General features: G+C 36.1%; 15 protein-coding genes across 17 annotated transcripts; 11 read left to right on the top strand and 4 right to left on the bottom strand.

Annotated features, from left to right (window-relative positions):
• Nucleotides 1–1,313: 1,313 nt before the first annotated feature.
• On the top strand, nt 1,314–2,024 carry OCT59_001150 (uncharacterized protein; the record flags this gene model as incomplete). The annotated part of the gene is made up of 1 exon (XM_066139343.1): nt 1,314–2,024. One exon carries the CDS (start codon nt 1,314–1,316, stop codon nt 2,022–2,024), a length of 711 nt encoding a protein of 236 aa, XP_065988755.1.
• Nucleotides 2,025–2,781: 757 nt separating this feature from the next.
• On the bottom strand, nt 2,782–5,523 carry OCT59_001149 (uncharacterized protein). The gene is made up of 6 exons (XM_025327980.2): nt 5,342–5,523; nt 4,875–5,254; nt 4,736–4,795; nt 3,958–4,667; nt 3,654–3,895; nt 2,782–3,586 (listed from the first exon to the last, which is right to left on the bottom strand). The coding sequence occupies exons 1-6, from the start codon at nt 5,422–5,424 to the stop codon at nt 2,857–2,859; spliced, it is 2,205 nt and encodes a 734-aa protein (XP_025168671.2). The 5' UTR covers nt 5,425–5,523; the 3' UTR covers nt 2,782–2,856.
• A 118-nt stretch (nt 5,524–5,641) lies between these two features.
• On the top strand, nt 5,642–8,092 carry OCT59_001148 (uncharacterized protein). Of its 2 annotated transcripts, XM_066139341.1 has the most exons (4): nt 5,642–5,732; nt 5,817–7,438; nt 7,524–7,624; nt 7,691–8,092. In XM_066139341.1, the coding sequence occupies exons 2-3, from the start codon at nt 6,065–6,067 to the stop codon at nt 7,542–7,544; spliced, it is 1,395 nt and encodes a 464-aa protein (XP_065988753.1). In that variant the 5' UTR covers nt 5,642–5,732; nt 5,817–6,064; the 3' UTR covers nt 7,545–7,624; nt 7,691–8,092. The 2 variants fall into 2 exon arrangements, with proteins under 2 accessions (XP_065988753.1, XP_065988754.1); XM_066139342.1 differs by lacking the exon at nt 5,642–5,732 and having other exon boundaries at nt 6,333–7,624.
• A 1,851-nt stretch (nt 8,093–9,943) lies between these two features.
• On the top strand, nt 9,944–10,833 carry OCT59_001147 (uncharacterized protein; the record flags this gene model as incomplete). Its single annotated transcript, XM_066139340.1, has 4 exons — nt 9,944–10,034; nt 10,126–10,212; nt 10,294–10,389; nt 10,469–10,833. 4 exons carry the CDS (start codon nt 9,944–9,946, stop codon nt 10,831–10,833), a joined length of 639 nt encoding a protein of 212 aa, XP_065988752.1.
• A 195-nt stretch (nt 10,834–11,028) lies between these two features.
• On the bottom strand, nt 11,029–11,782 carry OCT59_001146 (uncharacterized protein; the record flags this gene model as incomplete). 2 transcript variants are annotated; one of them, XM_066139339.1, is made up of 2 exons in its annotated part: nt 11,029–11,493; nt 11,576–11,782. In XM_066139339.1, 2 exons carry the CDS (start codon nt 11,780–11,782, stop codon nt 11,029–11,031), a joined length of 672 nt encoding a protein of 223 aa, XP_065988751.1. The 2 variants fall into 2 exon arrangements, with proteins under 2 accessions (XP_065988751.1, XP_065988750.1); XM_066139338.1 differs by having other exon boundaries at nt 11,576–11,749.
• A 500-nt stretch (nt 11,783–12,282) lies between these two features.
• Nucleotides 12,283–12,723, top strand: OCT59_001145 (uncharacterized protein; the record flags this gene model as incomplete). The annotated part of the gene is made up of 1 exon (XM_025311741.1): nt 12,283–12,723. The coding sequence occupies one exon, from the start codon at nt 12,283–12,285 to the stop codon at nt 12,721–12,723; it is 441 nt and encodes a 146-aa protein (XP_025168675.1).
• A 48-nt stretch (nt 12,724–12,771) lies between these two features.
• OCT59_001144 (uncharacterized protein) lies at nt 12,772–13,098 on the top strand (the record flags this gene model as incomplete). The annotated part of the gene is made up of 1 exon (XM_025330801.2): nt 12,772–13,098. One exon carries the CDS (start codon nt 12,772–12,774, stop codon nt 13,096–13,098), a length of 327 nt encoding a protein of 108 aa, XP_025168676.2.
• Nucleotides 13,099–14,638: 1,540 nt separating this feature from the next.
• Nucleotides 14,639–15,614, top strand: OCT59_001143 (uncharacterized protein; the record flags this gene model as incomplete). The annotated part of the gene is made up of 2 exons (XM_025327981.1): nt 14,639–14,860; nt 15,150–15,614. 2 exons carry the CDS (start codon nt 14,639–14,641, stop codon nt 15,612–15,614), a joined length of 687 nt encoding a protein of 228 aa, XP_025168677.1.
• Nucleotides 15,615–16,841: 1,227 nt separating this feature from the next.
• Nucleotides 16,842–17,776, top strand: OCT59_001142 (uncharacterized protein; the record flags this gene model as incomplete). The annotated part of the gene is made up of 4 exons (XM_066139337.1): nt 16,842–16,855; nt 16,937–17,086; nt 17,157–17,449; nt 17,589–17,776. The coding sequence occupies 4 exons, from the start codon at nt 16,842–16,844 to the stop codon at nt 17,774–17,776; spliced, it is 645 nt and encodes a 214-aa protein (XP_065988749.1).
• A 1,311-nt stretch (nt 17,777–19,087) lies between these two features.
• Nucleotides 19,088–21,619, bottom strand: OCT59_001141 (uncharacterized protein; the record flags this gene model as incomplete). Its single annotated transcript, XM_066139336.1, has 4 exons — nt 19,088–19,352; nt 20,338–20,702; nt 20,789–21,048; nt 21,154–21,619. The coding sequence occupies 4 exons, from the start codon at nt 21,617–21,619 to the stop codon at nt 19,088–19,090; spliced, it is 1,356 nt and encodes a 451-aa protein (XP_065988748.1).
• Nucleotides 21,620–21,671: 52 nt separating this feature from the next.
• OCT59_001140 (uncharacterized protein) lies at nt 21,672–22,544 on the top strand (the record flags this gene model as incomplete). The annotated part of the gene is made up of 1 exon (XM_066139335.1): nt 21,672–22,544. The coding sequence occupies one exon, from the start codon at nt 21,672–21,674 to the stop codon at nt 22,542–22,544; it is 873 nt and encodes a 290-aa protein (XP_065988747.1).
• A 186-nt stretch (nt 22,545–22,730) lies between these two features.
• On the top strand, nt 22,731–23,027 carry OCT59_001139 (uncharacterized protein; the record flags this gene model as incomplete). The annotated part of the gene is made up of 1 exon (XM_066139334.1): nt 22,731–23,027. The coding sequence occupies one exon, from the start codon at nt 22,731–22,733 to the stop codon at nt 23,025–23,027; it is 297 nt and encodes a 98-aa protein (XP_065988746.1).
• Nucleotides 23,028–23,282: 255 nt separating this feature from the next.
• On the top strand, nt 23,283–24,733 carry OCT59_001138 (uncharacterized protein; the record flags this gene model as incomplete). The annotated part of the gene is made up of 3 exons (XM_066139332.1): nt 23,283–23,784; nt 23,862–24,070; nt 24,197–24,733. The coding sequence occupies 3 exons, from the start codon at nt 23,283–23,285 to the stop codon at nt 24,731–24,733; spliced, it is 1,248 nt and encodes a 415-aa protein (XP_065988745.1).
• A 237-nt stretch (nt 24,734–24,970) lies between these two features.
• On the bottom strand, nt 24,971–25,516 carry OCT59_001137 (uncharacterized protein; the record flags this gene model as incomplete). The annotated part of the gene is made up of 1 exon (XM_066139331.1): nt 24,971–25,516. One exon carries the CDS (start codon nt 25,514–25,516, stop codon nt 24,971–24,973), a length of 546 nt encoding a protein of 181 aa, XP_065988744.1.
• Nucleotides 25,517–25,772: 256 nt separating this feature from the next.
• Nucleotides 25,773–26,532, top strand: OCT59_001136 (uncharacterized protein; the record flags this gene model as incomplete). Its single annotated transcript, XM_025327985.1, has 2 exons — nt 25,773–25,792; nt 25,884–26,532. The coding sequence occupies 2 exons, from the start codon at nt 25,773–25,775 to the stop codon at nt 26,530–26,532; spliced, it is 669 nt and encodes a 222-aa protein (XP_025168682.1).
• Between the last annotated feature and the right edge of the window lie 1,076 nt (nt 26,533–27,608).

Here is a 27,608-nt window from a genome sequence, read left to right as displayed (position 1 = left end):
CGGGTACGATCAGTTTTCTGAGATTTTTTCTTTTGATGAGGAGCCTAAAGCAGAGCACTTCCATATCACTGTATACCCCAAATAATTATCTGTATCATGTAGCGATATATTCGCAATTTTTATGTATTGTAGGCCAGTTCCGGCAATGTTTTTTATTTCATAAATAAAGGATTATTATTTTATCGGTACATGAGAAATGGGTCACGTGTAATGATATGGGGTGTTCGATTTGCGAACCCGATCACTATATAATATCGGACTATAAATCTAACATTTTTATCCGAGCCAATCTAGCCTATATAAAAAACGTCAGGTGATAAGTGAGAAGAGTCTTCACGGTTTAGGGAGGCGCAGTGATTAGGCGATTGTTGTACCTATGATGCAATGTGGCCGATCGAACGACAGGTCTGTGCAACAGATAATTTCTCACATATAGTACTCACTCAGTATTTTTTCACAAATAAAATTCTTTTTACTCTTGTCCTCACATACCGCACTTTTGAGCCAATAATATTTCACAAAAAATACTATATAAGCCGAAAACATGTCTATCACTTTACTATGTCTCGTCAAAGAAAATACGACCGCTAGTGCTTTTCCTGATGATATTAATAAGGACCAGCTTGTTGGTCACCTCAAGGAGGCTATAAAAGAGAGTCAAAAGCCATTTTTCGACAGCGTTCCAACCAAAGACATTAAACTATGGAAAGTGCCAATCTCTGACGATCATATCGATCCCTTAAGCAATCTTTCACTCGAGGACAGTGACGAGCTGTTAGCAATAAATGAAATTGGAGACTACTGGACTGAGAAACCGCCTAAGAGGCATATTCATGTCATAGTCTCTCCACCAGAGACTACTGCTTCGGATGAGGTGTTGAAATTAAGAGAGGAAGTCGCCTCATTGAAGGAGAAACTTAGCAAGTCTGAATATGGTACGTATTTTTTTCCTTACCTGAGATTGCTAAAATCTTCAGGTCGTGAGGCTGTTTGAACTTTATTAACCCGGCTGATACATTACAGAGTTCGACATCGTTGTCAAACCAAAACAGAAGGCAAACAAGTGGACCGTAAATATCGAGCAAGGAACCCTCAGTGATCTCAAAGATTACATACGTGAATTGTATAAACCACCAGCGCTCGAAAACGATGGGGCAGTGCTCAACTTCATGAATGACATGGATAGATATTATCCTAGGAACGATCCCTCATTCCGAGAAATGTTGCGTTCACTAGTTTTAAAAAACAACCCTAAATTTACCGTATTCATCGAGACGCCCTCGAAACCATTCAACTCTTGGACCTTCCCGAAAATGTGTGAACTCTATGGACTTAGCGATGATCCGAATCCTAGCATTGATGTGTACCCTGTTTTTCACTGTGGTTGTGTAGACCTAGGTAGCAAAGCAGTGGTTAAGCATCTAATGGCGGAATTGAGACTTCGTCAAGACGTTACTCCCCTCGACAAGGCATATGAGGCAACTAAGACAATTTATTCTTACAGTTATCTGGCTACCGGGGTCTCGCTCTATAAAGATAATTTCAAACTCATACCGGAGAAACTTATCGAAGGACGGAATGGACAAGGAAACCTCGATTATGCGATAGAGTGCCGTTCGACCGGTAGAATCCTTGGTGTAATCGAAGTTAAGAAAGAAGATTTTATGAAAGAATTCGCCCAGGCGTCTGTGCAGATGGAGTCAACCTTGACACGTAAACGCAAAGCCGACGAAATCAATAATGAAGAGGATAGGGTATTTGGGATTGTTACCGATGCGTCCGAATGGTACTTTATGGAGTGTAAGGTAGATAGTGAAGGGAAACCATCGTTTAAGTTATCAGAACCAGTGACCGTTGTGTACAAGGATGATAATCTACAGGCTAAGGTGGAAAAGGTTCTCGGACATATTGTATGGTTGTTGGAGGAGGCACAGAAGTCTGAGGAAGTTTCTAAAAATGTTGGGCAAGAAAGGCATCCGAAAAAGCAAAGGTCAACAGGTAATCTTGCGTCAAAATCGAATTAGAATAGGGTCTAGGGTGGCTTGTATAATGTACACGGATAATATCATAGACGGTGAACGAAGGTTCACAACATTTGTATTTATTTTTTGCATGTATCAATAAAAAAATTTTCTTGGCAAAAGTGATCGGCGTGAACAATTGTTCACGCGCACGTGATTTTTTAGGTTATGAAAAACCGTGATAAAATGTCACGATCAAATCGGTATATGTAACATTTATTCTGTATATGAGATGAGGATATGAAAGAGAAGATGGAGAAGGCCCTTGGCCGTATTATTTGACGTTGGAGGAGAGGCGGATGCCAATGTCAGCTTTTCAAAGTGAGGGGGGGGGATGAAAGGGTGAAGTCATTGAGCAATCTCGCAGTAATGTAATAATTTCTTCATGTATCATGGACAAAAGTAAAAAAAATATCGACATAACCTAAATTTATTGGTCCAAACTTGTATTATTTCGAGGTGTGAAGATTCTTCACATTTACTTGATTTGCATATGTAACATTTGCAGTAAATTATAAAAATGCGAAGGCTTGGTTAGTGAATCCTTTTATCTTCTACCTTGTAAGAAGAATTTCTTAATTAGTGATAGAATATAAAAATTTTCTGGAAACAATATGGTACAGGGTCTTGCATTAAATAGACTACGATTCGTACTCCCTCCCTTTAAAATATGCACTTTCTAATAGGATTTCTTCATGTATTTTACATATCTGAAAAATTAATAAAGTTTGCATGCATTAATGCATTAAATTTATGATTAAACGCTAAATAAAATCTATTGTATTTATTGTATATTTTTAATTTATTTCTTTCTTTAAGACTAGACATTACAAAATTACACTTGAGAAAGATATCGATCAATATCTCTATTGACGTTCGCAAATCCTGTTACTACCGAAACGTAATCAGGATTAATTTCAATATCTTTTCCTCTTAATTGTCTACCCTTCATTTCCACTTCCTCATCAACCCCATTTTTGCGTGTAATCCATATGAATATTACTTCTGTGTTTAAGTCATCTGGTATCTTTGATTTCAATTCTGGCCAAATACAGGAAAAAAAAGCTCCTTCAGAATCCGAATGTCCTTCCTTATCAAGAGTAATCTGAATTGGTGCAATATACAACGTATCTGTCTTGTAAAGGGCCAGTAATCCATCTATTGACTTTTGATTCCATTTACGTGGCAAGTAAAATGTACACAACTCCTCGCTCAAAGAAAAATTAATCTCTTCTAAACTGGCAAAAAACTGACGACGATCAACCTTAAAATTTACTTGATATGCTGTAATCCCGACCCTACAAATGCTGGCAAGGCATGCCTTTTCAATTATAAATCCCTTTACCGATGGGTTATTCTTGAACGCCTTAATCCATTTTACATCTACGAATACTTCCATTCTGTTCTTTTCATATAGGTAATCAGCCATGCAATTTCGCACTAACCCACAAACATAATAGCATTTATCATCTTCAATGAAGAAGAAACGATGATCGTAATCGTTAGGTCCATGGCCCAGTGTAGGAAAATTATTTGTCAGGAATGATGACATCAAGCTGACATGACTGTGTAAATAAAGAAGTCAGTTTACATATAGTGTACCAATGATGAAACAAAAATAAAAATACGTACATTTCCCATCTATTGCTTTCTGATATAATATCTGAGAAGCTCGTCAATGGATATTTTATCTTTGATGTTAATTGTTGATTTAAGTACTCCAATGCACCCTTATAATTTACATGACTAAATTCCAGCAAAATACTTAAGAATAATGGTACTTTGCCAGTGATGTCTTCAGTTTGTTTTTTCTGCTGTTCATCCATTGCTGGCAAATCGGGATTATGACTACTCCACCATTCTTTCATCTCCTCCTAAATGAATATTACGTAAATACACAGAACATTCACAATATAAAGAGATTTTTTAGTCTTACCTCATCGAACCCTCCAAAAAGCTTGATCTTCAATTCACAAGTCTGCTTTTGCATAAGATGCAACATTGTTTTGTTGTTTGCCGAAGAACTCATAATATAATAATGGTAATTGGACATTCGATCAAGATCACGTCTAATTTGTTGCTTTATTTCTAAGCTAATTCCAGTATTATCTTGTTCATCCAGAGCATTCATTTGGTCTACGATGAAATATAATTTTTCATTTAATGGTTTACAAAAATTTATAATATCATCAAATTTTTCACAGGAGTTAATTTCGTTTATTTTTGTATTATTATCCTGGTAGGCAAGAAATAAAGCAGACTTGACATAATCTACTGGGTCCAAAGCCAGTTGGCGACAATCGGGAAGAAATATGACGCGCTTTCCTGTTCGGAAAAGGAAGCATGCAATGGCTGAAAGGATATGTGACTTGCCATATCCAACAGTACCGTATACAAATAATTTCATATAGCCAGTACCCGATCGAAATTGGTTGATGGTTTTTAAAACGTTCCTAAATTCCTTTCTTCCCATGTAGGTGAAAAAACCATCATTATTAATGGCAAATCTATCTACTGGTTTTTTCTGACCAGGATATGGGAACGGTAATAAGAGGATCTTTTTCGGGTTTGAGTAACTGGATTCGTCCTCGTCGAGTTTCATTATGTCCTCCATGATTTTACGGGCAGTAGAAATTATATTCGGATCTAATAAAATAATCGTGTATGTTAAAACGGGGATGTTTAGTTTAGTTGAACCTCCAAGAATTACACACCTAATGGTTTCGCTCTTTTACTATTTTGACCTTCGTCCGAATATTCCAGTGGTCGTTTTCCTTTTTCGAATAAAAAAATATAAGATGTGAGATAACGCGAATTTCTTGTTCGAGAGGTAAACCATTGGGAGACACTTACCAGTGGTGGCGGGCTGGGGCGGTTGCGCGATGATGCGGATGTTCTTGGAGCTACTACACGCAAAAATGTCACCAAAATACTTAAATGGAGTCAACTTTTCTCCTCCGAGCTCTTGTATAGTAGTATTTTCATCATTTATATCATGAGACCTCCTTTCAAGTTTTTTCAGTTTAACGTTTTCTACATCGCCAGGAATATCCACCTTCCATAGGTGCAACTTGTTGGCGTCGACTTTTATTTCTTCGAAATAGTTCTTATTCTTGTCGTAGATTATTTCTCTGAGGGCTGAAATGCTCATTCCTGCTTGGCCTGTAACTTCAAAGGTGCTCTCAATTAAAGTACCTACCACAAAACAAAATGCCATGATATCGGTGGTATAACTGCAAATGCGAGAATCGAGAGTTAAAACAAGGTTCAAAAAAAAATCAGTATAACACAAGCAAAAGACTATGGATACAATGTTAGACCTAGCAGGTAGAGTATTTTCCTCGAATTTAGTTTGTACCCGGAATGGCGAAAGTACTCGAGATAGCGAAGAATAGTTTGACATTTTGATTATGTGACATATATATATATGTTTCTATAAATGGTTGTTGACTAATTACTACGAACTGTGAGTCAGTAATACTACGAACAGAGTCAGCGATGTGTCAAGAATCAAAATTACGAAAAAAAAAACTTATCAATCGAAAATCAGCCACATGTCACAATGTCACATGAGAGTGCCAATCAAAATACAAACAAGAAATTACGTATGAATATTTCGGTTGTGCATTTGCAAGGAAGTGACTCAGAGCTTGCAAACTAATATCCATTTTTTGTTCAGAACTTTCGATAGACGGAGACTATAAACTTTCGGTAAGTTTTACTAAGTCAATATTATTAATTTATTTCTGACTCCGCGAGTTCTATGTATAATTGACGACATTTTATTCTATCCAGAATATCGATGTTGGGGACAAATGAAATCGGATTAGAGTTAATGTTGGGATGTGTTAGTGTATAGATAGCTTAGATGAACGAAACACCGGCAGGCATTAGTATAGAGACGTTTGTAAAACAAGTTTATGTATTACCGAAGCTTGTAATTTATTTTCTACATCAATAAATTAGTAATTCCGATGAGGATATTACCTCTTTTTTTATCTATGCTAGCGAACTTTTGAATTATTCATACCCTGTATAAAACAATGTCAAACGCTCAATCTATTGATTCATTAAGAGAGTTGAATGCTAAGCTCTTAGCTGAGATTGCCGAGCTTAGGAAGGAGAATGTTAAAATTTCTGAACTTAAAAAGGAGAATGATGAGCTTAAGGATAAGAATACTGAAATCCCTGAACTTAGAAGGAAGTTCGCTGAGATTGAGGCTGAGAGAGCTGAACTTAAGGCCAGAATTGCCGAACTTTTAAAACAGGGTGTGGAAGAAAATAAGAGGCGTGATGCTGAGAATGCCGAGCTCAAGACCAGAATCATAGAGTTAGAGAAAAATAAGACAGTTACCACTAAACTCGAGTCCGAAAATGCTGAGTTTAGAGATAGAATCACGAAAGTGGAACAGAGACAGATGCAAAATGATAATGTTACCAAGGTAACCAATTCTTCTAACAACAGTAACAACAGTTCATCTAACTTCAATTTTGTTGCAGAGGATCGCGGGAAATCATTGGCGGATGAGAAAATGGATGGTTCCTTTTATGAAAAGGTTTGCTTTAACAAAGAAGAACAGATGCCAGAGGTATCACTTGCCAACATACCTGACTCAGACATAGCCCAGCCCAAACATCATACGCCTGTTTGTGAAGCAAACGTTATTGTACCAGAGATAACAGTGCCTGCCAGCCCTTCACTTTGCGAAGATGATAGAAAGACCGATGAATTCTTAGACATGGTGCAAAAGAAAAGTGTTAGTGATAGGATAAGGCAACGCAATAAGGAGAAGAAAATTCAGCGTGAGTCAGTTAACCAGGACGTCATCTCTGAACCTGCGTACGTAGCAGAAACAGATAGTGACGATGACAACTCAGAAGAGCCAAGCGATCGGAGCATTTTGGAAAAATCGGAAATTTCCGGAAATTTTGTGAATAAAATTCACAATTTTCATGATCAAAATATTGACAAATCTATAGAGGATAACCAGTTGGACTGTAATTTGTCCAAAAATGATTCATCCGGAGATGACGATTTCACTGTTCCTTCCGAGCAGGTAGTAGAACGTGACTTGATGCAACAATTATCTCTCCCATCCACTAGCATAGACACAGAAATTCCGCTCACTCCGCCAGTAATCGATAAAAAACAGCAATTTTCTGTTACAGCAGAGTGTATAGTTTATATGTTTCGAAAAGCTGTTCGTTCTGGTTATGAGGAGATTTTACACTGGTATGGCTTTGCAGAAAGTTATGACAAAAGAATTAATGAAATTCGTACTATCAACAAAGTTAAAATCAATACTGCGAAACAACAAGTATACCAAGAAGTTAAAAAACTACTTCCAGATATTAGTGATGTTAATCTACGTCAGCAACTATCTAGGGCAAGAAAATTATATAAACTATTTAATGCGGTAGGCGTGGAAAAAATAAAGCAAGTTACCTATAGTGCAAATGCAATCTCAAACCTTAACAATACTCAAATCCAAAATATTATAGACTATGTGCTTTCTAAAGTGATCGCTGATGATCATCAGAATCCAAAAAACAATCAGGTTAATGCATCGGAGGCACAAGAGCAAAGCTTAGGTTCAGTTGAGGTAAGTGTCTCATCCATGCCTACTGAATCCCAAATCAAAAAGAATGCTTATGACACCACTTTGCAGAATTCTCCACCTATTCCACCAGCATCACAAGTTTCACATGTGCCTATCAAGATATCTAAATTCCCTGAAGATAGGAATATCATCTATGAAGCTGTACATAAACGTTTCCCTTTCTTATCATGGACTAAATCAATTACTTGGTGTCGAGATGCTTTTGAATATACCGATCCTGAAGCCAAGTGCCCGGCATGTAAGAGTGTTCACACGCATCGGGGTATATGGGGTGACTGGACTTGCCAGGACAAAAATAACTTTTATTATCTTGCGTGTCCCTGGGATATTTATGAAAACAAGAAAGTCAAAATTGCTACACAGGGCTAGAATAGTTTATTTTTTGTGTGATACATCATGCCATTATTGTATTAATAAAAACAATACACTTGAGTAACTACATATGATTGTAAAAGCCTACTTGCTGACAAACAATAATTAATAATCCAAGTGCATTGTTACAATTTCCTTTTTAGATTTCGCCTAAAGTAAATGATGACGATGACGTGTATTTTGGTGAGGAACATGAGGCATATTTTGATGATCCCACACCTCAGTCAGTGACGGTGACCGCCTAGGAGCAGTGTTGGTAAAAAAGTTCTCGGACATGTCTTTCCTGCCGGTCAAATGGCTATACATCCTCAACTAGCGGTATCCTCGGACAAAAAATACCAACACTGCCTAGGAGAATTATTGGGCGAAACAATTACTCGCATTGTCTGAATTAGAATATATGAAGCGTTTCTTTTTTTTTGATCACGTGGGTGGCTTAGAGGGACCGGATATCATGCGCAGTAAAACGTCACTGATCTCTACTTCTCCGCAGTAATAATCCAAAATCAGGTGACGTACTTCCAAACACCGCAGTAAGACGTCACCTCTATATTCGTATGCGCAGTAATACGTCACCGGCATCCGCAGTCGTTATTTTTAGAGGATCGGTCTATCAATAAACTCGGCCAAGAGCAATATTTTTGTGTTGACATACTGATGAACTTTCCCCAGCGCCAAGCCGAAAGAAGTTCTGGTATGTTCTATCTCACTCATTACGCAGTTCTGAATTACTAATAAAAAAACCACATCCCTGATTTACATTTTGCGGATCGTAAGACAGGGCGTTGATAAAAAGAAATTCAAAAATGGAAATAGAGCCGATTAGAATCAATGATTTACAGATCCTCGGATAAATGGTATATTTTTATTATCCTGTTAGCGCATACAAATTACGTGTATAGGCTAATCATACGTTAATCCGTTTTTGGGATAAAGTCATAGGAATTAGCAGTACGTAATCCGGCATGGGTGATTTATCATCTACTGTTTTACAGATCTCGATCCATGATTAATAATCTTTATTCAGATTTTTTTTGCAATAGGGGTATATCAGCCAATCTAGATAATAAACGGTAGATATACAATTACTTCATTGTATAAATTTTATAGCATATCAGTTTAGCATGTTCATCGGATATTCATTTTAGCGCAATTTTTTTCTCCTGGTCATATCAAATAAGCAGTATATTTTATTAGATAATCTGCAAATCGTGGAGGTACAAGGGATGTAAAATTTACGCCAATACTCCCGATAATTTTATTCCTAGAATGGCTAATTTTTCGCAAAAATATTCATGCGGATCTGTCTGATATTTTTTATAAATACCCTGCCTATTTCCCTTTCATTTTGATCTACATTATAGGGGTAAATGGTGAAGGACTTCGAATCGAACTGCGCCACAAACGAATAGAAGCACGCCTTTATTTTCGAAATAACAAAAAAAAATCATTTCGACCTTTAGCTGGGAGGTCCCTTTGGGATCCCACTCTTCGGTCGACACACTATTTTCATATAGACAGTTTATTGAAGTGAACAGTGACTTATTAAATATATTCTATTTCTCTTTCTTTAGACATAAATGAATTAAGTGAATAGGAATGGGAGTGGACTTTAGTTGAAGGCACTTCACATAATGTAGATACTGTACTCTATATCAAAGAAACCTTTGTAGCGATTTATTAGTGAAATTTTATTAATAAAAAACTTTTCTCTTGCGTAAGGCCTCACGGCCAAGCATTTGCGAAAAAAATATTATTATTTCATTGCTTGAATATGTTGTGGGGATGTGGGGATAAGGATACGGGAATGCACTAACTTTTTTCGTCTTTAAGTACAGGCGCCGGACAGGATCTTGATAATTTTCTTTTTTCAGAAATAGGGGTAAAAATTATGACAACATTTCACGATTATTCCAGATCCATATTTCGATGCGGGTTCTCTATGCTAGTATATATGGACATTTAATTTTGCCAGGCGATTGTAAAACATATAAAAGGGATATTTCTAGAGAAGCGCCTGGTATTTCTTTTCCTCCCACAAGTAAAAAAAATCAATTTCACATAAAAGAAATAAAACAAAAATCAGTCTAATAAAATGTTCTCAATCACAGATATTTTCTTGATCGCAACCTTCGGCGTCATAATTGTTTTTTATGAGATGTTGAGCCATGGTGTTCTAACTATGGAAATGATCCAGAGTATTTTTTCTGGAAACGTAAACATTTATATAATCGTTGCCATCGCTATCATCTTTTTTCGCAAATATCTATTGTTATCAGGAGATAATAACCTCGAAAGAACAGTCTTAACATTAAGCAATGAACTTCAAAGAATGCGTACAGAAGCCGAATGGAGAAATGATGCGATATCTCAAGGTAGGTCATGCGCTACCGGAAATTATCACGTCATGCATATATACTTATCTGCGCCAAACTGCGTCTTATTTTTTTCTAGCCGGATCAAACCGATTCTCTTCCACAAGTCACGTTTCCATGGGACAGTATTCCGAATATACGGATGAATATGAAACGTACTGGGTCGAATTTACGGCTCTTTTTAATAATAGGAGGAAAAGAGAAGCTCGTTCACCAACACAATTGTATAATATTTTATCGATCGAAATTGGACTTAGTGCTAGCACATTAGCTAGTTTTTATCGTCATCAAAAATCACCAAGAAGAACTTCTATGGATAAAATTATCGAATGGGTTGAAAAGGAGGGAAATAAGAAATCAGTTAGTTTTTCTGATAGTAGCAGTAGTAACAACAGTAGCAGTAGCGGTAGAGGAAGTATCAGTGGAGGTAATATTGCGAAATAACTTGATGCTGGGACTCTCATTTATGGCTTAGGATCCGAGAACTCCCTCCCTCTTTGATAGTATCATTTATTTCAATTATTACATTCCTCCGGTCTTTCGATCTATTATTTAACATATGTGTGCTTTACAAGCTATGAAATATAAAATTTACTAAACTATTCGCTATTCCATACTAACGAAAAAATATTCTATTTCCTATTGTTCTTCCGAACTGCTTCCTTTGCCACCATAATTAATTGTTACATTAATTACATTCGCATTTTGAGAGAATGAGGGGATTGTGGGAGTAACAGGTCTAGAGACTACGGGAGTCTCAATAGAAGGTGTTACAGGTCTTGATGATTTGGTTTGTTTATGTGGAGAGGAAGAAGTATCAGACCCAGTTTCGAGAGGACCAGGTGTATTAGATGGCGTTGTAGAATGACGTGCTCCTAGAAACGATAAAAATTTTAGGGGTATATCTTTTTCATATACACGAGAGTATAACAAAAATAAATACCAGGTTCTTTCCAAAATTCTGTTGAGAACTCTTCGTAATAATGTACTTCTCTTCTTTTTGACTTTTGCCTTATCTCCCTCATTAGTTTCAGTATTATCTGATCCCTCTAAGAGCGCTTCTGCATTAGCTTCTGCTACAGCTTTCTTATAGGCCCTGGCTGTCTATATTCACCAAAAATATCAGATCAGAGTTGGTTAAGTATAAGCAACGCGTCTCCAACTATTTGATTATCATATTACTTACATAGTATGCTCGAGTTAGAGCTAAGAATTTCTTGTTACAATCTTCCCCAGTGAAGTAATTGGTATTATTTACTCGGTTGATTTCATTCGCAATATCTTCCCAAAAGTTTCTTTTGTTACAGTTCGGGGTTCGGTGGTATTCTTCATTCCCATTTTTACGTTCATTAATAAGCATTCGGATTTGTTCTTCACTCCACTGTGCAGACATTTTTAAGTTTATGAGAAAGGAAGAGGTAAAAAGACTTGCTTATATAGGGCATGGTTGGAGCTTACTCTGAGTGAGGTGGGGACTGAGTAAGATTAAATTAGCTTCGTGTACAGTCAGCGCTTTAATTTTTGCAATGATGATTAATCGAAAAAAGATTTCGTACCGAAACCGGCTTAGTTACTGCGCGCGCAAAATATGATTGGCTGATCCTCGTGATTTGAGTTGCGGGAAGGTTGCGGGGAAGTGTCGGGAACTGTCTGGGAGCCAGGGTGATACAAATTTTTTATGTTATACATCATGCAAAGCGCCTCTGGCTAATCCCTGTTAATCACGAGAGATCCACAAACTGCATGTAAACATAAAATTAGCAATCCCGATATGCTTGTAGTCGAATAAAAATGAATCTGATATTTTACTATATATACTTGATACAAATTGCTATAAATCGTTATAATTCACCAAAAACACTATAAATCTCTTAATCGCTAAAATCGTTAAATATGGTATATTCTGATCCCCTTGTACATTTAAGTATAACTGATTCGTATGTTAACTACGATTTTCCTAGGGTGCGTAGGAATGAGACTCCATCCGATTGGAAGAAGCGAATCTGGGACACATTAATGGGATATAGAAAAAATAATCTTATGACTGATACTAATAAGAGATATCTTATCGCCAGAAAACCAAGATATTTATATTCAGGTGATGTTTGGTTCGGAGTAAACATAGGAATATGCTATTCTTGCAATCAACTTGTCTATTCCAAATTAGGAAGCGGGTACGAGTATTTCCATGCATTCTTTATGGATAAGCATTGGCGTACAAATTGTACTGGAAACGAATATTGTGATATGAGCTTTGAAGACTACATGAAGCTGAAAAATAATCCACCACCTTGCTATTTCACAAAGAAGGCAATCCGTCGATATGAGATGTAGCTGGAAAATATATCAAATAGGATTCAATGTATCAGGCAAAAGCATAAGATGCAAAGTAATGTAAATACTACGCATAGCAAGCCTTACTATCTTCATAACCAGCAAAAAAATATCTGTATGGATAATACCTTCTTAACCTCTTCTCCTGTCCAATACCAGAGATACTATTCCTATAGGACAGATAAGCCACGTTCATTGACCCCTCCTCCTTTGCCACCAAAGCCTGTTGCATTAATGGGCGGTCTTGAGAGATATCCTATGCGACGTAGTGCAAGTGCACCTGAAATTTCGGCCTATAGATTTGAGAGAAGCCATGTCTTGATTGATGCTGAGGAATATTTTAATTCTGTTCGAAATAATGCAAATAGGAGATAAAGTTAATATCTCTCAACTGAATAATAACATTATTTATCTCAACTATATTTAGCCAAAGGTGTGATGCATAACTTATTTTTTTTTGGCTATATAATCTGCATGCATGATCGCCTAGTAAAATTGGTTGAAGGCGCTATGCATGAAATGTATCACCTGCAGACGCTATGCCTATTCTGGGTTAGATCTTCTAATCTATTTTAATAAAGTATTTTTCGAGAAGTTAGGAAGATCAATGAAGCGATCTTGGGGATTCTTGATTGCGAGACAATACAACTATCAGTTTGAGAATTTTTATGCAGTAGTTATCCAGCGAGCTTACAAGAATTACAAAAAAAGACCCGAATCTTTGGCAAAATAGGTTTGGGAGGCGGTGAGGAATGATGGTACTCCTGACGATAAGAAGTTTTTAGATATTGTTCCTCGTGGTAAAACATATCATTTCATTAATGGAAAACTAATAGAATCTAATTATGTGAGTAACCAATTTTATGTAGAAAATAGGCATAACATTTATTTTGCTACTACTTGGGCAGAAGCGAAGAGAAATCAGTTATATGGACGATTATGTACTGTAGTATACCTAGCTACTTTTAGAGTATTATATCAGCAAGGCTATGTAATTATTAGAGATACAACTTGGTATAACATGTTGAAATGGTTACAGAATCCTGAATTTTATCTTATTGATAAAAAATATAACTTCGAGAACATCATCAGAATTTCAGATTGTGGGAAATATAGGGGTAAATCGGTAGAAATCGAAAGAATATGCAATTCACTGCCATTAAAATTCCTATACTATAGTTATATTAATAAAAAGGATGTTACCATAAATTTCTCAGATTTGGATGATAATTGTGAGTTAGTGCGCAGAATTTTCCAGATCAGTCCTTGATCCAGATCCCGAATATTATCTTAATAAAATAATATATTATCCAGTCACAATGCATGCTGGCGTATGCGACATAAATTAGCACGTTTTCGATCCTCATTAAAGTGTATATGATGTAATAGTGATACACCGCAAATCATCTGTAACTCTGTGTGACTGCTTGTGCGACAAAATAATTTCACACATAAACCGATCCCCAAAATATTTCGAATTTTTTCCTTACAACATTTAGCAGAATAAGATTTAGCGAAATAGCATTTATTAATATGTATATTTGCTCCAAAGTTACGGGCTATTTCTATTATATTCCGAACTGAACATATTTATATAACGTTGTCAGGTCTTAGTATTAAGCGGTCGGGCGAAAAAAAAGTTCGTATATGCATTATCCCCAACTCCCTTTGTAAATGTTGAGATCTTCAATGTACATTCCACATGCCCTTATTCTCTAACACAAAATTTTGGCGTAAAGTGCCTTGCATATTTCTCCTATCTCTTCCCAAACACAGAACTCGAGCTCAAAGAAATGAGAATGTGGGAATGCGAGACATTTAAAAAGGCAGTATGACAAAAAGGTATTGAAATTTACTGTACATTATTTTTTACTTCGCCTAGCAAGCTTTTCATTAATATTTACTCTATTAAAATATGGAAGAATTCCTTTTAACAAGAGAACCCCTCGATATTGTCAGAATTTCCACGGCATTATTTGTACGAGTAGAGGAAGGTGAATGGACAGGCATTCTCGAAAAGGAGGTGGAGAATTTTGAGAATATTCTGAAAAGAGTCTTAGAACGAGTTCCCTCAGAAGATGTCGAGCGAAGAAAGAAACTTCAAAGTTTTGGTACCGGGAAAAAATTAGCTAAACGGGTGAGGCAATAAACTATTTTCATGACGAATATATGGATATGATGACATGCTTTTTTAGGTTTCCTAGTATGGTATAATCACTAGCGAAGAGGCTGATGTCCGTTGTAATATTATTACTTCCCACACAGTAGTAACTAGTTTTATACTATATATTAGTATATAGCTACATATCAAATATTTTGCCGGCAGTTGAGACTTTATGAAAATGGAAACCTAATCTGATCCCGCGATGTAAAATGAAATTATTTTGTCAAACGAGTCTTGGAAACTAATTTTAAATATATTTTAGGTCACGACTGCATTCGAAGATCTATGTTCACTTTCAGAAATGGAAGCGTTAGTAATCGATACAGAAGCCTGGTATGAAGATGCAAATACAAATTTACGATCTTTGAAGCGTGACGTTGGACGGTGCATGACTGAGAGCGCTAGTTATGAGAAAACCATGTGGGAGAGAATAGAAACAGAACTTGAGGAAATAAATGTGGAGAACCTTGGATTCGATCATCCGATTTGTTCAGATGTTCTAGATATCAAGTCAGAACCCTTTACAAATATGCCTGGGTCAGTTTCTGATATTTTTAAGGAACCATTTCGAAAATATAAGTTAGAACAGAATCATGATATAATGGAAGCTTGTAAAGAATTTATCCAAAACGAAGAATCGAAAATTAATATAGACGAGGTTTTGGGTAATATTAATTATGGAGAATGGTTGGATAAGCCCGAAGAATTGCAAGAGGACCCCGAATAATACTAATATAACTCACAAATGATCGGCATGCATTTACTATTAACTCTACGCAACTTTTTTTTCATAGTAATGCTACGCAAATCCAAATCTTAGTTCAAAAAAATTTTTGTTACTAATATAATTCGTTTCACATTTTTTCTATTAAGATATTAATAAAATCATGTGAAACTCTCCATTTTTTTGTAAAATAGTGCGTTTCGCACTTTTTTCTATTAAAATATTAATAAAATGGTGCAAAACTCTCCATTTATTTGTTTAAATGGTGCGTTTCGCACTTTTTTCTATTAAAATATTAATAAAATGGTGCGAAACTCTCCATTTATTTGTTTAAATGGTGCGGTTCGCACTTTTTTCTATTAAAATATTAATAAAATGGTGCGAAACTCTCCATTTTTTTTGTTAAATGGTGCGTTTCGCACTTTTTTATACTAAAATATTAATAAAATGGTGCGAAACTCTCCATTTTTTTGTTAAAATGGTGCGTTTCGCACTTTTCCTATTAAAATATTAATAAAATGGTGCGAAACTCGCCATTTTTTTATTAAAATGTTGCATTTCGCACTTTTTTATACTAAAATATTAATAAAATGGTGCGAAACTCACCATTTTTTGTTAAAATGGTGCGTTTCGCACTTTTTTATACTAAAATATTAATAAAATGGTGCGAAACTCACCATTTTTTGTTAAAATGGTGCGAAACTCACCATTTTTTGTTAAAATGGTGCGAAACTCACCATTTTTTGTTAAAATGGTGCGTTTCGCACTTTTTTATATCAAAATATTAATTAAATGGTGCGAAACTCACCAATTATTTATTAAAATGGTGCGTTTCGCACTTTTTTCTATTAAAATGTTAATAAAATGGTGCGAAATCCACCATTTTTTTGTTAAACTAGCGCATTTCGCACTTTTTTTCTATTAAAAAAATATTAAAATAATGCGAAATGCATTACTTTTTGTTACTATATATAATTAGTTACCATATCCGTAATATTGCAAATTTCAGAAATATATTACGGACCCATCCTTAATGGTGTTGCGCAACATATAATGCAATATATTTATAAACTCTACGCAAACGTGATATGTGAGTTATTCCAAAATTGACCGATCTACGCAAACTCAATTTATGGGTTTAAAAAGTAATTTCATATAAACTCTACGCAAACCCGTTTGTGAGTTATATCAGTATTATTTGGGGTCCTATTGCAAGATCTAACAAAACGGATGTTAGAATCTATGTAAGTCACCGGCGAGCAATTCTTGCCAAAATCCGTTTATATGATTTTTTACTTTGCTCATTAACCAATAAATAATTATAGGCTCAAGATTTGGAAATCGCCAAAATATGATGCATATATAAAGAAGGGGAAATCGATAAACGAAGGATCATATGTTTGTGAGGTGCTTGCGCCATTATTAAATATAGTGATGAGTGATTTACCAGGAAACCCGATAGCATGGGACATATGGTAGGCTTAGCTCAAAAAGTTACATTACGCCACTATCATATCTGCTATAATTAATGTTTTCTAAATTAAGGGGTGAAGAAGGGAGTTCAGCTAGTGCCATACGAAAAGGTTCTCGTAAAATTGCCCAAAGAGCCAATTATATGATGGTAGCCCAGTTAGGAAAAAAAGCTGAACTTGAAATTGTGTATCTTGAGACCGGTAGACCTAATTCCAGTCAGGATAAGCGGGTTCGTGACCACAAAAAATTAATACGTTTTTCCAAGGATTCTATTGACACTACGAGGAACATAAAAAACCTTAAAAAGATATTTAACCAACCATCAATGAGGCAGAATCTGACCATATATACTATTAACATCGCAGGTACGAATAAATTACTTCTATTTTTTTTTATATATTCATAAATCATTCATATTCCGCTCGATCCATTTCTAGGCGATGTTATAGAACTTTATGCTATGCGAAAAGAATCAGGAATTTACAAGTACTGTATGTTTAATAGAGGAGGCAACAATTCCATTGCATATGACTTCACCGAGTGCTGTATATCCGCTTATCCATACTTTATTGACATTGAGAACGGTTGTAGCATGTACAATTCACAAAATATTATATAGTCCCGACTCTGGGGATAGTGAGCATAGTTCTAGTGAAATGGTAGTAACAGTTTCGACCCCCAAAAATTCATAGAATAGAGATTTCGATACATGTATTTTTATTAAGTTATATTATTAATAAAGCAAGTGCGCCGGATAATAAATTTTTTTCTTGGCGAATTTGCGGGACCGGTGATCTCAGAAAACACGTGATTTTTATTTTATTTTTGAATATTAACATACTAATACTACATTACGCAAGCATGCAATCTGAAATAGATGAGACCGATTCATTGAAACAATGTATTAGCGAGCTTAAGCCGAGAATGTTGAGCTTAAAGCCAGAGTTGTGAAATTGGAAGACAAGCAATCACAAAACGAATTAATAAAAAACTTGTTATCTGTATCACGAAAAACATAACCATGTATTAATTTGGCGAATTTCGGCTGGGGGTACCCTGCCAAAATGTTTTTTTTTCTTGTTGACTAATGATCAGGTGTTATGTGCGTTTTTGATTGTGTCACAGTTTTCTAGCAGATCTCTCGCGACATTGACGCGTATGACTATATTCTTGTAAAATTTCTGTATGTGTAAAATTCTCAAAATTTTTCTTATAAAATTCCTGAATCCATAAAATTCTCAAAATTTTTTTATTAGTTACCTGTAGTAACAATGACTGGTATACTAACACCATCTTTTCACGTATATTACTCAAAGCAACTTAACCAGCTTCCTCGTTCCATCAAAATAGATACATGGCGACGTCTTACTTCACGAAAACATCCATTATTGATAGAACAGGCAAGTAGTATCCACCCCGAAGTGGAAGATTTATTAAATAAGGCGGTTGGAAATTATATTAAGCAAAAAGAGCGTCAGAAGATGAAGCCTATTACTAGCGACTGTGAAACTTCGTTAAGACAAGAAAATGAGGAATTGTGTATATCAAAGCAGGTATTGGAAAAAAAGATTGAAGAGCTTCTCGAATTGCAAGAGCAGTATACGTCTCGTGAGGTAGCCATGACCAGGTCTTTGGAGGAGAGTGGCGGGAAAGTCACCCAATTATCAGATTCGGTAGCTTTCTTCAAAAGTATAATCCCTGATACGAAAAAAGCTATTGCATCAGCTGAAAAGTCCATTGACCTGTTAGAGAATAGATGCCGGCGTTTGGAGGATGTCATTTCTGCCAAGGATAGAAAAATTATCGCTCTTGTTGATCAGATTCTTTCTTACACGAAGTACAGTGATGTAACTACAGAACCGGAAACGTATTCCAGCAATTGTGAAAGAGATTTATGGGCGAAACGACATAGAGAATCTGAATATGACCTAGAGGTTCAGAAAAAATACACATTTCGGGATTTGGCAGGTAAATGATTATCAGGTAATTGGTTGCCAGCACAGCTAGTTGGAAGTTTTGCCCAACGATTCGATTTCCTTTTCCAAATTGAGCGGAGTGTCCCATCGAAGTGAAAAGGATTCAGATCTCGGTTTATTTATATCAATGACCACAAATTCCTTTTGTCTCAAATAACCATTGATGACCTTTGAATCTTTGTGCGGATCAGCATCTGTATAAGGACTTATAATGTCAGCAAATTTTCGGGTTGAACCTCCACCACTGAAGAGTACAATATGCGTTGCATTTTCACGAATATCCGTAGGAATCCTGTGAAATTTTTGTGAGACATAAATAGAAGAAATATTCTCATGGCGACCTTTACTAAAATATGGAATAATTTTTTTCTGTATAGCTGGAGGGTCCGAACAGACATCCTCAAATATCATTAGTGTACTTCTTTTAGCATTGAACTTTTTTGGATCTGGAATTTCATCAGGAGTGAGTGTAGAAAATGTGTTATCTTCATAGTATGGCTTGGATTTATCTTGCGCGAGATATTTATAAAATTTTGAACGATACCGTATTTAGGCTCATCAAGGTGGTGGCCACATAATATCACATCGTCACATTTAACATTGCGCTCACCTATTTTAGAACTCTTTTTTTTCCTAAACATATAGTAAAATTTGTTCATCACCAGCAGGTTTAGAATCATATTTGTTTTGCCCGAATTGCTAGCCCCTGCAACTATAATTCGAAAAGGCCATGCCGGTGCATGAGGATCACCCTGATATTTTTTCGAGGGCTTGACTTTGTCCACTGCGAATATTACGTATTTCATGATTTGATCTAACTAATTATTATATCGAAAAATAATGTAACAATTTCTCAAGTTCCGGCAATAAATGCCCTGCCCAATAGATTGGGTTACCCACTTGCATCATCCAAATATCCCTTTTCGATTAGCGTATACCTAATGTAGGGAAAAAGGTCACATGTATATGGCACTTCGATAAGACATATACCTTCTTTTTTACATATATTCCGCTTCTTCTGATCACGCGACCTCTGTTCATCCAAATCTATCTGGCCTCTCCTATGAAACATTGAATTAAGGCTATAGTGTTGTTTGCCATGAAATTCGAATCCTAGTCGCAATTCTTCGTTATATCCATCAAGTTGCATTCCATGCAAAAAATTCGGCTTACATGATGGAAATTTCTTGCCTAGTAGATCCTCAAAAATATATCGTACAGTTCTTTCAGTAGTGTGGTGGCAAAGAGGGCACCATTCGAATTTTTTCATGATATACTTTAATGGATACTCCCATTGATGCGCACCATTTTTATAAGACCAAAGATATATATCATGCCCATTTATTTGCCCGGTCTTTCCAAGGCATAGTCTGCCACGTCTCTTTGCATAACCTTCAGCTTGTGTTAGCTTATTATCTGCAATTCGAGTGAAGTGAATAAATCTAGAATCATGGTATTTCCGCATAAATTCATCAGGCGGATATTCGATTTTATCGGGTTCCTCGATTACTTGGAGCTCCTCGAATTTGAAAGGTCTTTTGGGGTTTCGTCCCATCAAATGGGCAGTAGATTCGATAGGTTCATTCTCAAGATAGTATAAGACTGGTTGTGGTGGATTCCTTCCAATAACAACTCTTTTGATCTTATAGACACGCAAGGACCAGTACAGATCAGTTGCTCGGTGCCTGTGATACCTTCCAGTTCGCCTGATTTCAATAGATATCTAACCGCTATACCCTTTTTTAACTTTATCTCTTCATGTCTCCCAATTGCCCGCTTAGCTTTACTAGAAGGTTTTGATTCGACTTCTTCCAAAGTCATAGCACGAGCTGGTGACATTCCGATAAGGCGAGTCTTACTATTATTCATAAAATCAATGTACTTCTTAAGGATTTTATTCCATAATCTTGATCGCTCCCCTTTAGCTAATCGCCCTTCTATGGCATATTGGACATTATATATTAATTTCGCTAAATTTTTCTTGAACGCTTTAATCAAAGCCAAGCTCTCAAAACTATAAAGGTCAACAACACGTATAGTGACATTGTACTGTTGCATCCCTCGCGAAAATGCGCCTCAGAACGAAGCATCACCATCGGTCATTAATAATGTCGGCCATGTGAGAGGATTAGAAGGATCCTCATATATTTCTTTGATTGCAATCCAGATTTCTAAGCTATTTCTTGATGTTAGAGAACGTCCTTCCTTATAACGCATTGCCACATCTATGACTAGCAAACTACAAACGAAAACCCTTCTACCATCCTGATCATTGTGAGTATGGAGCAGAATATCACACTGATGAACTTTGTTTGGAATCTTAATCTTCGAAAAGCTTGCCTCGGCTTTGCATGGCAATGGCTGTTGATAAATTTGGTAACTATATTGGTATTTTACCCATTTTGTGATATCCTGTAATTGAAAAGAATATCCTTCTTCCTGACACGCTTTATGTAGTTTTTTTGCATTGGGATGAAAACCAGGTATATTATAAAATAGAAGTCTACAGACTATACGGAGCTCTTCATCGGGATCTATCACAATTTGCGGTTGACTCATTCTCAAGGTAGGATTATTATGATAGTACTATAAATCAGGGCTGAATAATACCATGTCTGATCCAGCATATTCACAGCTTTTAGATACGAACCAGGAGCTTCGTAGTGAACTTCAAGATGAGATTTTTGCTAATAAGAGCAATGAGAAAAAAGTTCGCTCTCTCGTGAAGGAGCTTGAGCAATGTTATCGGACTATCTCATTACAGGATAATACTATCATAGTCCACGAAAAAGAGATAGAGAAACTTAAATCAGATATTTCTGATTTGCGAAAACAGCTTAGGATCTTACAACAAGATAAAAAATTCAAAGATGAGGCTGGATTTGTTCAAGATGGCCGAATCATAGAGCTCGAAAATAAGGTTGGGAGTCTTAAAGCAAGAATCCGGATTCTCATAAATAAAAAAATCTCAATAAATGCTTTAGGTATGGCAACGGCTAATTATATCGTAAATATTAATAAAGGATTAGATCGAATTGAAAATCACATTAGAGGGGCTGGCACGCCTATGCAGAATCCTGCCAATGTTATAGATGGTATCAGAGGCTCGTTAAATACTATTCGGGTTACTTTGCAAAATATTACAGCTGAGCGTGATCAGTATCAGAATTTATTAAATGAAACGAATGAGCGGGAGCGGGTTCTTATACAACAGTTGAGGGATATGAGAAATGAAAATCTGCGATCTCAGCGGTTATTAGATGAATCTCGAGCTCAGACTGATAGAACTGCGAGGGAAAGAGATAATGCTCAAGGAGAACGGGACTTGGCTATGCTGGCCTATAATAATGAGAGACAAGAATCCCATTGCTGGATGTTTTCATATCGGGATAAAAATAGGCGTGTTCAAGGATTATTGCGAGAAAAATTTGCTAAACAGCTATTGTATCAGCGAGATACTAACCGTCTTCAGCAAAATATCTGACAATTGCAAACTAATGCTCAAAACCAGGTAAATAGAATGTTAATTATTATAGCACGAAAACAAACCCGCATTGGTGAATTGCTACGTGAAAAGTTTGTTTTTCAGCTAGTGATTAGGCAAAAAGGCCAGAATATTTTAAATTTGCAGGGACAAATTTTGGCGCTTCAGAATAATCCATTAGGAAATATGGCTGATGGTAGACGTTTACCAGTATTAACTATGATTGCACCGGTTCTTGGAAAAACTAAGCCCTATACAGGCCAAGAACCTCCTGATGATTATTTAGATAGATTTATTCAATCAATATCATTTGCACAAGGGCATATGACTGCTCTTGAAAATGCAAATGCTGGAGATTTTGATGATGCTGTCAAGTGTAATATTTATAAAGCTCAGATGGGAGGAAAATATTTACCAGTTCCTGCCCAAGACCCATATAACGGAAATGCTAATATTAATACTCCAGCTACTTTACGCGCTTAGATGAGATCAGAATATCAACGTGAAACAGTAGGTAGTCGGCAGTCAGCACTGCAGAGGTTAACTCAAGAAAGATTTCTACCCACAGATTCACCAGATACTTATGAAAAAAGAATCCGACCTTTATTATTAGGTGTAGTGGATGGTGATGCCCAAACCGTAGGATTTCTTAAGAATCACTTGTCGGGTGATCTTTATACATGGATGCGAGCTGTTGCTCCTGCTGGTATTGATGCATTCTTTACACAACTTAAAGATATGTGGTTGGAGCGTGCTCCCAATTTAAATGGAGGTCAAAATTATCAGAGTAATTCTTCAGCTGAGATTGATAAGTTAAAATCTGAAATAGCCTCCCTACGAGCCCAGCAGTTAGCTCAACCAGCTCAAGTACGCCTCCAGAATGATGAGGCCTTAGAAAAGATGTATATACGTGCAGTGCGTTTGGGAATGCCACCTAATGCACCAAGAGATCTTACATCTTTAGATAATTATATTAATGACGAATTAATAAAGAGATTGGGCACCAATGATGCCAATTATGCCAAGCTTTCCAAAAAATACTCTCAAATGGTTAATGTGGTCAAAAAGTTAGCCCAACATAAATGCTCTAAATGTGGTAAAACTGGTCACAATTCTCGTAAGTGTCCCAGAAAAAAGAAGAGTAAGTCCAAAAAGGGTAAAGTAAATCTTGCCACTTTAGATTCAGGTTCGAGTTCGGATACTAATTCTGATATGTTGTCTGATGACTCTTCTGATTCTGGTTTAAGTTCTTCATCTGAATCTGAATCTGAAGCCGAAGCTGATATTAATATTAATATTACTAAGACAAAAAAAAAGTGAAGAAAGAATCGATTAATCCTTCCCCTTTACCACAAAAGAAGAAATCAAAGGGTCGCATTACGGCCAAATCTCAAGAGGTAAAAGATATAGAGACAGCTCCTTTGGTCTCAGCTCCTATTTCTAAAAAGAAAAAGCAAAGTTCAAAGTCGCCATCACAGGATGACCAATCCCGCTTGGAAAATATTATTGAGAAAATTATTGAAAAGGTGCTTAATGAAAAGTTTGGTGCCACCATAGCTTTTTTTCAATCGCAGAATTCTGCTTCCAGAATACCAGTTGATTCTGAGGATTATGAATTTATCAATGATCCTATGGAAATATATTTTATTTAGAAAAAGGATACTGCTACGGATGTCATTACTACCAAATGCAAAATTAAGCGTCTAGTGATTCCGGTGGCCACAGTTGATCCTGGTGCTAATTTCCCAATTATGACCAAGGATATATCTGAACGATCAAAGCTGAAAATCGATACAAAAGAAAAACATGACCTTAGAGGCATCGCTACCATTCCTATAGAATCTCTTGGTACTGTCCGAAATGTCCCAGTAAATTTTGCTCCCGGATGTACTATATATGCTGATTTTGCTGTAGTTAAGTATCCTAAGCCGATGCTCATTTTACCTAACACATTGTTTGATAAATATAACTATGATTTACTTGCTTCAAAACGGGAATTGAGACTAGAGTGTAATGGTAAGGAATTTTTTATTCCAATTAATATGCATAAGGTCAAGAACAAGCTCGAGGTGAATTGCGCGAACATTACTCCTGAATGTGACGATTCCATGTATACTTTTCGTCAAAATGACAAAATACTAATTAAATTTATTTTGACAGACGTAATGTATTTTGACAGACGTAATTAATTCATAGTAATTTTATAATAAATAGTGAATTGGTCCATTCGCCGAAATACGACGTAATTAATTAGCGGAGAAGTATAATTCCATGATTCCAGACTGCATTTCGCAGGACTTAAGTGAGGATGGCGCATTAAAAAAAAAGTGAGTTATGAGGAGCTTGAAAAAATGTTATTTAGCGCTCTTAAGTCTAAAGAGGATCTTAATGAATTGTGTGAGAAATTATTAGTACGCTATGATAAACTAAATGGGGAATATCTTATACACGGCTAGACGTCTATTCACCTCTGCTTTATTTTTTTCGTCTCTCTTAGCTTCTTTTTCATAAAATGCATTCAGATCCTCTCTGCTAATATTTAAACCTTCTGAACTCTCCGGGCTTGTAGGCGTTGGCTGATTCTGGGTAATAGATGGTTCAGAGATTCTAACAGACTTGGACTTGGGTTTCTTTCCTCCAGTCTTTTTTTTCTTGCTATCGGAAACGATATCATATTCATTGTGATTCTCTGAGGAAATATTTGAAACACCTAAAGGATCGTTCTTAAAGTGAACTATATCGTCATGGTTTGATGGCTCCGGTAACATATCTGCTAATACATATTCCCCACTCTGTTGTAGACGTTCACAATCATCCCATATATCGGAGACGCGATCTTTATTAATATGGTAGTTCCTTACTATCATATACGCAGGAACCTTATTTTTAAGGCATCTAATTTTTTCGATCTGCTCAGGCGTTAAAACACTAGCACCTCGTCGATAATGAGTTTTTAAAAATCGGCTAGGCATAATTCCTCCAGTAATTTCTAGCAATATTTTAGAATGATAAAAAAATATAAAAAACAATATTTATGTTTTTTGAACGATAAAAAACAATATTTATGGTTTTTGAACGATAAAAAACAATGAAAAATGATAAAAAATGATGAAAAGTGATGTTTCTCAATAAAGAATATTTGATATTTTATTTTGACAAGAAAAAATAAAAAAAATGCCCTATAGATGAAATTTAGTTACGCGCATTTTTTTTTTCTGCTATATAACCATGCCAAGATTATGTCCAATGTGCATACATTGAAAGATATAAAAATAGAGGATATCGGCTTGGTAGTGCGTATGAGCAAGAGCTCAAAAAAAAATTGTATACCACTCTTAGTTCTAAAGCCGAAATTAATGATCTTTGTGAAAAGTTGTTGGCTAAAAATTCAGAGTATTTGGAGCGAGAGGAGGATATTGGAAATAAGATTAGCCAGTTAAATGCGTCCAGCGCTAAAGTTAGATCCCAACTTATTTCTGAACGGAAGTCTCATTCTGAGAGTCGACGTGAGCTTGAAGCCAAATATACTGCCGAAATCAAATCGCTTAAATCAAATATTAAAACACTAAAGAGAGAGGCAACTTTGGCCCAGAAAGCTTCGTCCGCTGACAAGGTTACAATTCTATCTCTTGAAACTAAAATACGTGAATTGGAAGGTAAGTTAGAGGACATAGATCTAGAGCGTACATATCATGATTTGGATGTAATGGGAGGGGTGATAGAGGAGCCAGTCCAAATAAGTTCATCCGATCCTAAAGAGATTGATTCTCTCAGGCTTGAATTGAAACGAGCAAATGAGGATCTTAGTTCAAAAGAATATACAATAGAATGTATGGGAAAAGGGATAGAGTCGTCAGATAGCATATACAAACGGGAGCTGGATATTCGGTCTTCAGAACAATTAAAATTGATGGAGGAAAATAGATTGCTACGCAACCAGTTAGTGTCAAAGAAAGATAATAAAGTAAATACTCCGCCCCGCCTATGAATGATTCATCACAACCTTCTGCTCTTAATCCATCGTCTCAATTAATTTCTGTAGGTAGCGCAGAAGCGGTGCCTTTACCAAAAGCAACTGCTCCTATACTTGCGAGCTCCTTGATGTCGCCGATAATAATATATTCTATACTCACCTTACTACTTCTTGAAATTATATGGATTGTGGTCGGGAAAAAAATATGGAATTCATGGAGCGCCAAGTCGAAAGAAAAAAGTGACCGATACATTCAGACTAGCGATTTACACCTCTGGGCATATCCGAGGCCGGGTTATATGATCGGAGGTCAGAAGTTCGAAGATAGAAATTGAAGTTAGCCGGTATTATTGCACGAGAAAAAAATATATAAATAATATTATAAGTATTCTAGCGGAGGTGTGGCAATTTCAGCTAAGAGTACTTATCCATATAATTCATATATTTTTTAAGCCATTTTTTTTTTGCGCAAGAAGTATGGTGTATATGCAAGAAAGCAGTATAAAATAACAGAGAAACTAGGAAAGTTCAAAATAAAAATTTTATATAATTTTGAGCGAATATGCTTGCTGGCAAAACACTGGGTCAGTGGTAGTACCCAAAAGTAATCAATATAATAATGCCTAAAAATAATCGATGTAGTAGTACCCCAAAGTATCCCAGAGTAGTAACTATACGAGAAAGAGTTCTAGGAAGGCTCGGGCGAAAACTAGGGTATAAATTTGGTAGTACACCAAAGTAGAATAATATATAGGAAAGAAAATAAGAAATTATGCTTTGGTGTACTACCGCCGATAGGCAGGAAAGAGATTGGGAAGGCAGAAAGTCTCAGGAGAATACACGAAAAAAGGTATGAAAGCAATATAGCCTGAACTAATTCGGCACTTTGTGCCTCATCCTCAGCAATCAAAAGGGTCACGAAAGGCAGGATTGCAAGAATGGCACAACATCGGCACTTCGTGCCTCACCGGCAATCAAAAAGTGAGTGAATGGATTGCAACACATCTTTAGCAAATAGATGATGGATTGCAAATTCGGCACTTCGTGCCTCATCCGGCAATTAAGAGATTGGCAATCAAGAAGGAAAATAT

This window comes from Rhizophagus irregularis, chromosome 1 (genome assembly GCF_026210795.1).
Source record: "Rhizophagus irregularis chromosome 1, complete sequence".
NCBI classification, from domain to species: domain Eukaryota; kingdom Fungi; phylum Glomeromycota; class Glomeromycetes; order Glomerales; family Glomeraceae; genus Rhizophagus; species Rhizophagus irregularis.
The sequence above is the reverse complement of the archived record's forward strand: the minus strand, read 5'-3'. Positions and strand labels throughout refer to the sequence as shown.

What these genes read in the sequence shown, in the direction of transcription:
- OCT59_001149 (XM_025327980.2), bottom strand. Translation starts at nt 5,424, where the DNA reads ATGTCAAACTATTCTTCGCTATCTCGAGTACTTTCGCCATTCCGGGTA. An exon ending in TAAAAGAGCGAAACCATTAG is followed by an intron (nt 4,668 to 4,735) that starts GTGTGTAATTCT and finishes TTATTTTATTAG; the next exon opens with ATCCGAATATAATTTCTACT. An exon ending in TTTTTGGAGGGTTCGATGAG is followed by an intron (nt 3,896 to 3,957) that starts GTAAGACTAAAA and finishes ATATTCATTTAG; the next exon opens with GAGGAGATGAAAGAATGGTG.
- OCT59_001148 (XM_066139342.1), top strand. Translation starts at nt 6,440, where the DNA reads ATGCAAAATGATAATGTTACCAAGGTAACCAATTCTTCTAACAACAGT. An exon ending in AAAGCTTAGGTTCAGTTGAG is followed by an intron (nt 7,625 to 7,690) that starts GTAAGTGTCTCA and finishes ACCACTTTGCAG; the next exon opens with AATTCTCCACCTATTCCACC.